A 10,902-nucleotide genomic window follows, 5' to 3' on the forward strand; every position below is an offset into this window, starting at 1 on the left:
ATACTTTATTTCCTTAACAATTATTATAACTTCAAATAGGATAAGTAAAAAAGACATGGTTGGAAATAAAATATAAAGTTGAAAATAAGATAAAAAGTTATGAGGAGAGAAATGAAGATAAACTAAAAGAAAGTATTCTCCCAAAAGAAAACTTGTAATTCTAAGAGACTGTTTACAATAATTGTATATGGCATTTACCTGATGTTTAGATTTTATAGTTTTTAATTTTTCAAAGAGAATTAGAAATAAAGGAGGATGAAAATGTGTTTGTAAAAAATTGGAAAGGAAGTAAGATCTAAGGTGATGGAGAGTTTTAGATTGGAAAAGAAAAAACATGATTGAATGTTGACAAGAAGAGGAGGAAATTAAGGAAATATCATTACAGTCAAATGTATATGTGGATCGGTTAAAATAAAGTTTTGTGCATTTTATTGTGCAAAGACGTATTTGAGTAATGAAGGTGAGTTTTATAAGATTGCAACCTAAATGGAAATACATTTGATTGATGGCTAAATTAGAGACATGTGTGTAAAATAGATTATATCTGCTATTGAAAACCTCTGATAGGAAGTTATTTATGAGTTTGCTGATGATGTTTTTCTTTTCTTTTGTTAAAATGAAAGGATAGTGGGTAAGTAAAAGGTGCAGTGCTGCAATAGATGACATTGTGCTCTGAATGAAAGATATGCAAGTTTTATTATTATTTCTTTTGTGAGGATTTATTGAATATAAAATATTATAAGAAACATAAGGCAGACGTGTACTATTCATTGTGAGTATTTTAATGAAGAAATCATAAATTGACTTTTAAAGGGAAATTATAATGGGCGAAAATGGAAATTGTAATGGATCAAACGAATTGGGAGTATTTATTGGAAGGTAGTAGAGTCTGTTTAGAGATTGCAGTTTGAAGCAACTGGAAATAACTGTGAGCCCAGGTTTGTGAGTAATAGAGTAAAGTGAGCACACGTCCTTATTTTGGCGGGACAGTCCCGCTTTTTGGTGGACTGTCCCGCGTCCCGCCGATTTTTAAACATGTCCCGCTTTTTAGAAAATATCTGGATTTCTTAGTTTAAATGTAGTGTAGAAATTGCCATCATGCTCTTACACCTACTAAGAGGAAGTACTGCAATCGTTAAAATTATGAATGGGTGAACTTATTTACATTAATGAATTGTCGTTCGATTCAAAATCTTTGCCTCTTTGCCTTTTAGGGAGAAGTACTTCAATCGCAGTTTATTTTTCTTACTCCTCTTAAAAGGAAGTACTGAAATGGCAGTTTAATTTTGCTATTTACGCACAAATACCTTCCTATTTTATTAAAAACGCTTTCTCAAAAAAATTGTTATTGAGGATGGCAACTATAATCATTCTTTAAAAAGATCTCTCCAATGGTAGTTATGGTTCCGACTTAACACCTTATCAGGTTATAATGATAGAATGGCCAATTCCAAATTTTAAAAAAATCTGTAAAGCAGATATGTAACTTTGGAAAATACTCAAAAAGAAAAATCTATCCAAAAGGTACAAAAATCTCCTTAACAAAAACTTACAGTCTAAAATGTTAAGTATAAGGGTTGATTAAACGCCAAAAGGTACACAAATCAGCTAGTACCCAACATTTCATTCATGCTTAGTTGATATAATTTAAGTAATTTTGCTGCATTAACTTTTCCTTCACATTTTTTAGAATTTATTAGATGTCTTATGCTGGTCATTTTCATCTACAAAATATTTGTTCAAGTAGATTGACTTTAATATCTATTAATCTATAATAATCAAACTATTAATTACAGGTAAAAAAGAAAACGTTATAAAAAATAAAAAAAATTACGAAGCTGCAAAATTTAAAAACTTTTTTAAAAAAATGCTTACACCAACATACATCAATGATTTCGATTATTTTATTTTTAATAAAAATCGTCTGTTTAAGTTTATTCTTCGATTAAAGTAATTGTTATTTTATGTAGGAGTCAAACGTTTATAATAATAGGTAATAATTATCTGGCTTTATCGCAAATAATATAGTTTTCTTCAATCACACTCTCAATGTAGCTGTTCTTCTCACAATGTTATATATATGTTATGTAATATAAAATAAATAAGTATTGCATACTTTTAGGACAGCTAATTATTCCAGTATTTTACTGTAAGTAAAATTAAATTACAATTGATAAATGAATAATTGTTGTTGAATAATCTACTTGTTATTAACTGTGTCTTATTTGTGCTCACGAATATTTCGGTAAGACGAATTCAAGTCTGAAATATTGTTTTAAATCCTCCGTGATTCAAATTTAAACAGTAGCCGACTCTAACTTTGTCTTTTTCTACTTTAACATGCATGTACATATATGTGACTACTCTGAATAAAGGGCATATTAAAGATAAATCCGAAGAATAATTTGGATTAGAGTTAAAATAAAGTACCTATTTAAAAACGAAGATATAATATACATTCTATCATAATTATAACCAAATAATATTATGAACGAACTGGCCAGCATAAGGGTCTGTGACATCTAATAAATTCTAAAAAATGTGAAGGAAAAGTTAATGCAGCAAAATTACTTAAATTATATGAACTAAGCATGAATGAAATGTTGGGTACTAGCTGATTTGTGTACCTTTTGGCGTTTAATCAACTCTTATACTTAACATTTTAAACTGTATGTTTTTGTTAAGAAGTAATTAATTAGTGTAATCAATTTATCATTATTTGATGCATAAATTTGTGCATCGAATTATATAAATGCTTGATTGTAAGCATTTTCTTTCATGATGGTATTTATTTTTGTTTTAGATTCTGTTAATATATCAGTAGATGAAGAAAGTATAGCGCACCGTATTTGGACAGCCCGGAGCACAAAGTTTTTCTTGGAACTCTTTAAGGAGCGCAAAAGCAAATTCCGAGATCCAAAAATTAAAAAAAGGACTTTGTGGACGGATATTATGCAAGAAATGCATAAAATCGGTTATACGGAAGTAAACGAGGATATTCTTGACCGAAAGTTACGAAATTTAAAGAAAACTTACCGTTCTATTAAAGATAATAATAATAAAAGTTCAACAGGAAGAAAGAGAATAACATGGGAATATTATGACATTTTTGAAGAACTCTTTTCTAACGATCGGACCATAAACTACGGTTCGACAATATCCTCGTTAGTTCCAGCCACAGATCAGCCATCTGCAATAGTGCCAGCAACTAGCAGCATTCTAACAAACTTTTGTAGATCCACACCTTCTCCATCTACTCCATCTCTACAGTCGAGTGCAAGATTTTCGCTATGGCCCAATCTGATTGATGCTGATTCATTTATAGAATCAAATACTGATGTTAATAATTCTAATATTACCTGAGAAAATGAATGTTTAAACGATAGACCGAGTTCAGCAGATTCGGTATATTCTGCTTCATTTAAAAAAAAAAAAGAAAAAAAGAGATACAAAGGAGAGCTACAATTTAAGAAAAAACTTAGTTGCAGTTAAAGAGGAACGCATAAAAGCGATAGAACAGTTGAGAAAAAGTGTCTAAGAAAATAATTCGATTCAAAGAGAAAGAAATGAAGTTTTAAAAAAATTTATTGAAAAAATGTAACATTAAAATATTGTAATTATAAAATTGTTTTTATAATACACGTAACTTTTTTGTAGTGATCATCGCTCCGTCAAAGTAGCGATGAAAATATTTTTTTTTCGGTATTTGGTTCGGTTCGGCATTTGTGCTGAAGAAGTGGATTCTGGTCGATCGTTAACTGTCGAAAAAGTGGACTTTTTTTGAATACACGTGCATTGTGCATTCTTCCCGGCATACCAATAAATACATCAATAAAACGTGCGGAATGATCACAAACTCCTGCAAAACAATGTTTTTTATCACTATAAAGTAATAATGATGTTTAATTTTACTTTTAACTTAAAAAATATTAAATGTTTTCCTTTACCTTGTAATATAATCGAATGATATTTTTTCTGTTATAAAAATCAATAGCATTTCTAACTGGTTGCTTTATCGGGATATGGCATCCATCAATGGCACCAATAACGTTACTTATGCCATAAGAACGTTCTTCAAATACCTAAATTATTAAATGATAAAATTCCTAATTAACAATATGTTTGCATGGTCATGAAAATAAAATATATATTAAACATATAAAATATAAATTCTTGACATACCTTGTTGTTCGGCATTTGGCCATTATATGTATTGTGGCATTAATTCTGCTAAAGCATTAACGATGCTTTTAAAAATACCATGTCCAGAGCTTGTCGGTATACCGAACCGATCACCAACTGCGAGAAATGACTGGCTTACTCAGCAACCAAATTGTAAATAATATCCTCTTTGAAAGAGTAATATTATAATTTGGTTGTATATCAGCTTTTACAAAATGATTTCCAATTACATTTATCAATGTCTGAAATACATACATTGTATAAATTATGAATGTATTTAACATTTTATTATAATTTTACTTACAAAAATATGTATACTAATATGTACGTATTAAGCATATACAATTGAGAGATAATTTAAACCCATGTACATACCTCAAAAGTAATTGGAGACATTCTAAAATGTTCTTTAAATTGTAAATCCGTGTAGGACGGAATAGTGACTTGATAATATTCTGCATTCCGCGATTTTTCAGGCCCACGTTTTCTACCATGCAACATTTCAATTTCTGGCAGCGGTATAATAAGATGGACAATATTTCTAATAATATTTACGTCCAGTCCATCATCAATCATGAATTGATAAATTATATTATTCATTTTTTATAATAATTGATTTTCACTAAACAATTCGAAAAAAGATTTCGTCAATTTCAAAGGACAATTTAATGCGATAATTTTTCAAGGTAAAGGCAAACATTTAATATTTTTTAAGTTAAGGGTAAAATTAAACATATTAATATACGTACATTTTATCATAATTATAACAAAAAAATATTATGAATGAACTTGCCAGCATAAGGGTGTGTAACATGTAAGGGGCCGTACTTAAATTACGTAACGAACGCAAGGGGGGAGGGGGGTAAGGCTCGATTGTTACCATTCGTTATGGTTCGGGGGAGGGGTTTTTTTAATGCTTGTACGTAATTTTTCCAATTGAATCTATAATTTTTTGGTCATTAATGGAAAAATACTAACGATATTTTTCGCGCCAAATTCTACTATAGCCAACCTTCATACTAAGTGATAATGTAATTAAATAAGTAATAAATAAAAAATATATGTTTGATTTTAATTAAATACTATGCAATGACGACATTCCATAACAAAAAATTACGTACATTTGGCTAGGGGGGGAGGGGAGGTTGACATTTTGTTACGATCTGTTACATCGGGGGGGGAGGGATTAAAAAGCTCTTTAAATTGCGTTACGTAATTTAAGTACGGCCCCTAATAAATTCTAAAAAATATGAAGGAAAAGTTAGTGCAGTAAAATGACTTAAATGATATGAATAAATTATTAAAGAAATGATGGGTACTTACTGATTTGTATTCTTTTTGGCGTTTAATCAACCCTTACACCTAACTTTTTAAACTGTATTTTTGTTAAGGAGATTATTGATATATTTATTAGTATAATTATAACATAGAAATATTATGAATGAACTGGCCAGCATAAGGGTCTGTAACATGTAATAAATTCTAAAAAATATGAAGGAAAAGTTAGTGCAGTAAAATGACTTAAATGATATGAATAAAGTATTAAAGAAATAATGGGTACTTACTGATTTGTATTCCTTTTGGCGCTTAATCAACCCTTACACCTAACTTTTTAAACTGTATTTTTGTTAAGGAGATTATTGATATATTTATTAGCATGCCGGTACCCGGGAAGAATGCACGATGCGCGTGAGGTTATGTTTAGGTTGTATTAAGTAGCAGAGCGTTCAGAGAAATAAAGCGCTCCCTTTGGTAGCGATCTGGTAGCGCTCTTGTCCGCTGAATGCGACCATTGTTGCGGTATATTGAAGAGAGGTAGCGCGTTTAGACTTGTAAAATTGTATCATATGGGAAGTAAATAGATTAAAGGGAAGAGGAGATAGATAGAAATAAGTTTTGATTTAGAGTTTGTATTAGATAAATTAAAGGATTATTTGAAAGAATTGGGAAGAGTATTAATATTAATGAAATGATTTGAGAGGAGTTTGGGTGTTGGCCAGTAGTGATGGGCTATTTGAGCGGACTCGTTGCAGTGGTACGAGTTGATTGAAATGACTATTTTAAAAAAAAGTGATTCCGCCCCGCTGGAAAAAATTGAGGTAAATTAAAATGAAAATGAGGCAGGAAGGATTAAAGATAAGAAGAAATGTGAGGGAATTTAGTAAAACATATGATTAAAAGTTAGGTTTGCCATTTAATAAGAAAAGTATATTTGTTGAAGACACATTAAGTACTATCCCTAATTTGCAATTGATGTGATAAATATAAAATGAAGAAGGTAAGAGAAAAATAGGCTACTGAAATATAAATTAAAGCAATGCAGTTTTGTGATTATCTAGCTTGACTGGAGTTAACTTGCTTGAATTGAAGAGGATTGAAGATAGAGAAAGGGAAGTATTGGATAGAAATTGTAACTGTTGATAAAATAACGAGGTAACGAGGACTGACTCCTCCTGCATACTAGATCTTTGTGTGTTTATATTTTATTTGAAATTGTTGGTATTTTATAAGAGTAATGGAGAAAAAGAAAGAAATTTGAAAAATGAAAATGATGTTAAGAAAGCGTTATAATGTTTTTTGTATTGAAATGAAAGGAATATTTAAGTAAAAAATATTTCCAATCGATGAATGTTTGTGAAATAGATGAAGTGTGGGAAGGATGGTGAAAAGGAGTGTAATAGGGGGGGGGGGGTCAATTAATATAAAACAAAGTGTTGGACCATTCCAATTTTAATTTAGTTGAAGAAGGATCAGGGGTGGGAGACACCACCAACACTTGAAATACCCTTAGAAAACATATAATTAATGTTTATTTTACAATTAAGGTATAAATGACAACGTTTACAATGCACTTAACAAAAGGAATAAAGTCTATATTACAATTAAAGAATAAATGACAACTTACAATGCAATTGGCAAAATGAATAAATTCTATATTTAATTCTTTCTTAATTACTAGACACGGTATTGGGGATAATTATTGAAGGAACAATTGATATAACGACAGAGTTCTGACTCTCTTTTAGCGCTAATACCAGGCACGGTATTGGAAAGGATACAGTTTTGACAATGTATTAAATGTACAGGGAATTCTCTAGTTACAAATACCATACAGGTATCCTGGCATAAATTATTATTGGAATCATCAGAACCCCAGACGGGGGTGGCAAGTAATTTTCTTTTAATAATGAATGTACAAGACTTACATACATGACAGATACAGAAGGTACACAATAAATAATAACAATATGGCCATTAAAGTCCAATTCTTAACAGACAATCTCTCCTCATTAGCACTGGCACATGTTCCTCCGGCGGAAGGACGCCATCAATTTGGCGGACCGACGCACAGCACTCAAAGTCAGTCTGCAGTTCCATCTCTGTTGAGGTGCCCAAGGGCAACTGAACTTCCTTGCACTGGCCACCATCCCCACTATGTCCATACTACCAATGCTGCCAACGGACAATTGACGCTCAAAGAAAATTCTGGTCAAGGGGGGCCGCAACTCCTTGCGAGGATTCAACAGATGGGATACTGCAGTAAATAAAGCAATTAGGTAATTCTACATTTTGGCTGAGTGTTACTTTGACCGTCTCACAGACAGACATTGTACAGGTTTAGTTAGGCCAATGAAGATAAGAATAAGAGTGTCCAGCGTTTTCTTTTTGTAAAATAATAAGATAATATTTTTAAAGCTTGATATTGAATTGTTGGTAAATTTATTTATGAGTAATTATCATTTTACTTGAAGGGTTATAATTTTTTTATGGGAATAATTTGCTACCCATTTGCGTTTCTCTATTAACTGTAGTGTTGCAGTGGTGAAGCTAGATAATGACTAAACTGCATTGCTTTAATTTTTATAATTGATTAGTGTATTTTTGTGTTACGTCGTTAATTTTATATTTATAAGAGCAATTGGAAATTAGGGATAGTTTTTTTATACACTGGGAAAGGTAACAAACTTTTAATGATATATTTTAATAAATTGCATGATATTTTTACTAATGAGTGAACGAGTTGTTGGAATTGATTCGAACCCTGGAACTGATTCAAATCCAACGATTCCAAAGGCGGATTCGTTCTGGCCAGCTGTCTAATTTGTCAACTCAGAGCCGCACTTAGCGAAAAGATTGTAAAGATATTAGTTCTTTATAGTTGGGTTTAGTTCTTTTTAGAGACCGCGAAAAAAAGTTGAATTTGAAAAAGCGCGGGAAATAGTGTTGGAAAAGTAGCAAAACATTTTGTACTTGTAATACTTCTCCAAATTTGTCAACTCAGAGTCGCACTTGGCAACAAATGAAAATATTTCTTTAAGTTGGGTTTAGTTGTTTTTCAAAAAAAAAGCGCCAAAAAGAAATAATTTGAAAAAGCGCGGGAAACTTGTGTTTGAAATAAGAAGCAAAAAAAAATTTTCTTGGCCAACAAATTATCATATAAATAAATAAAAAAATGTGCGCAACGCGCCGTGTAAAGGCGCACTCTGCTGCGCGGGCAAGGGAAAAATAACTACAGATAGGAAAACACCAAATGGCTGTGGATCAACAGTCCAGGGCAGCTAATGTTACTAGCACGTTAGCTAGCCTGAACTCCTGACCACTTAGCACACGAGTCTTGGGCCCGAAGACAAGTGTGCTACTGGCCAGCCAAGAGTTTACCCCACCTTTCAGGCAAAGTTCCAAACTGCCTGTAGTTGACTTGGTCTACCACAGCCTCTAGAAACTGTGCCACACCAAACAACACAAGTCTCTGTTCATAAAGAACGGAAGACGTGTTTACAGGCCAGCAGAGAACTGCTCTCTGCTATTCTCACTTGTCTGGTCAGCAACAAGCGACATATCTGTATAAAACAGACAGAAGCCCAGATGCAAAACCACACAAGTGGGCTAGCCCCTAACTCGAAGGCGTGCTGTGTCACCACAGCTTTGTGGAGGGAGGTCCGCCCAGTCCGAAGACCCAGCGAACATTTCAAAAATATCACCAGTAACTAGTACTGGGGTGTTACAGATGAGATGGTATTCCCACGCTGCGCCTTCGTCCAGGCGAATTTTATAGTCCCACGCTGCGCCTTCGTCCAGGCGAATTTTATAGACCCACGTTGCGCCTTCATCCAGGCGAACAATGGCCAGCTAGCCTCTTCTCACTTGATACTGCTGGCTTAGCTGTATAATCCCACGTTGGCAGATGTTCTGCACGAGATGTTATTGGTTTAAAAATTCTTGAGTGACTGACCTGAGCGGTCAACTGGCCGTGTTATATAGAGCTCTATCTCAATTCCTATTGGCTACGTTCGTACAATACTTGTACTGCAGTAAAGTTCCCCCCCTTGACGCAGACGACTCCATCGGCCACAACTGCAATCTCTATTTATTGAAAATTCCATATTTTAAATATTATTCAATAATTTCTTATTCCTTTTGTAATGTAGTAGTAAATAATAATAATGCCATGTGGAGCGCTGGTGTGCGCGCTAGAAAAAGTCAAGTTGGCGTCTTATGTGTCTTATGGCGATTGCTTGCGATCAATGTTATGTTTATGTTGTGTTGTAAAAGATAAAATAAATATTGTGTTTTGGTTTTTGTTATTTTGTTGTTGTTGAGCTACCATTTTAGTACTACAATTCTCAGGTGTGGGGTTCACAATAAATAAACTATAAATAAAAGACAAACAATTTTTGGTGATAGTGAGGTGAGGTTAAGTGGTTAAGTTAAACTGTTTAAAATATTTTTTTTAGTAATAATTAGACATTTGTTTTGTTAGAATAGTTCTTTAGTTTATCTTTAAAAAAAAAAAAAAAAAAATGAGTAAATTAGGAGATTATCAGGCAATAGCGGCCAACATTAGTAATGCTGCACTTTCAACTATTGTAAGTTTCCATAAATTTATTTTTTCTGAAGAAGGTAATAGGAATAAGAGGAAAAGAATTAAAGAATTTACAGGTTTTAATTTCTTAAAAGATTCTGAGAGCTATAAAGATAAATTTAGTTGGATTAAAGAAAATTTGAAAATAAGTGAACTGTACAAGATTTGTGCTTTACTAAATTTGGAATGTGAAGATGATTTCGATGATATGACTATTACATTATTGGATTGCTTAATCGATTTAGCACTACTAGCACCTAAAAAAAAGGTGGAAGAAGATTCCGATAGTGAGCATGAAGAAACTGAGGCAGAAGGAAAGAGTTATAACGAATATGTTGATGCAGAGGTTACGACCACTAAAAAAGAGAAGGCCAATAAATTTGTAATGTCTTTTCGCGATGTGCAAGATTCCATACGTTCATTTAGCGGCGAAAATGACTATTCCATCGAAGCTTGGGCCTCGGATTTCGAAGAATTATCTGATATAATGGAATGGAGTGACATACAGAAGCTAGTTTTTGCAAAGCGTTCTTTGACAGGTTTAGCAAAATTGTTCGTACAAAGTGAAAAGGGATTGTGCACTTTTAGTAAATTAAAAGCTGCTCTGTTGGAGGAGTTTTCTCACCGTATAAGTAGTGCAGATTTGCACCGCCTTCTTAGTGAGAGACGGGCTAAGAAAAATGAAAGTCTGCAACAATATTATTTTACTATGAGAGAAATGGCGTCCAGAGGGTCAGTGGAACCGAAGGCGTTAATCCAGTATATTGTAGACGGAATACCAGATGCGGTTAACAATAAAATTACGTTGTATGAGGCCAAAAGTTTAAAGGAACTTAAAGACAAGATAATTATTTATG

The 10,902-nt window shown here is 32.6% G+C and overlaps 1 protein-coding gene across 6 annotated transcripts; it reads right to left on the reverse strand.

The window, feature by feature from the left end:
- Positions 1-3,567: 3,567 nt before the first annotated feature.
- Positions 3,568-8,141, reverse strand: LOC141447634 (uncharacterized). 6 transcript variants are annotated; one of them, XR_012454487.1, is made up of 6 exons: positions 5,748-7,696; positions 5,506-5,645; positions 4,558-4,804; positions 4,183-4,424; positions 3,948-4,082; positions 3,568-3,859 (listed from the first exon to the last, which is right to left on the reverse strand). XR_012454487.1 is itself a non-coding variant. In XM_074115386.1 (5 exons), exons 3-5 carry the CDS (start codon positions 4,195-4,197, stop codon positions 3,755-3,757), a joined length of 255 nt encoding a protein of 84 aa, XP_073971487.1. In that variant the 5' UTR covers positions 4,198-4,424; positions 4,558-4,804; positions 5,506-8,141; the 3' UTR covers positions 3,568-3,754. The 6 variants fall into 6 exon arrangements, 1 of the variants encoding a protein (XP_073971487.1); XR_012454486.1 differs by having other exon boundaries at positions 5,506-5,664; XR_012454485.1 differs by having other exon boundaries at positions 5,506-7,696.
- Between the last annotated feature and the right edge of the window lie 2,761 nt (positions 8,142-10,902).

The sequence above is a fragment of the Rhodnius prolixus genome, unplaced genomic scaffold (genome assembly GCF_049639745.1).
Source record: "Rhodnius prolixus isolate KJV_2025 unplaced genomic scaffold, Rpr scaffold_7, whole genome shotgun sequence".
NCBI lineage: Eukaryota > Metazoa > Arthropoda > Insecta > Hemiptera > Reduviidae > Rhodnius > Rhodnius prolixus.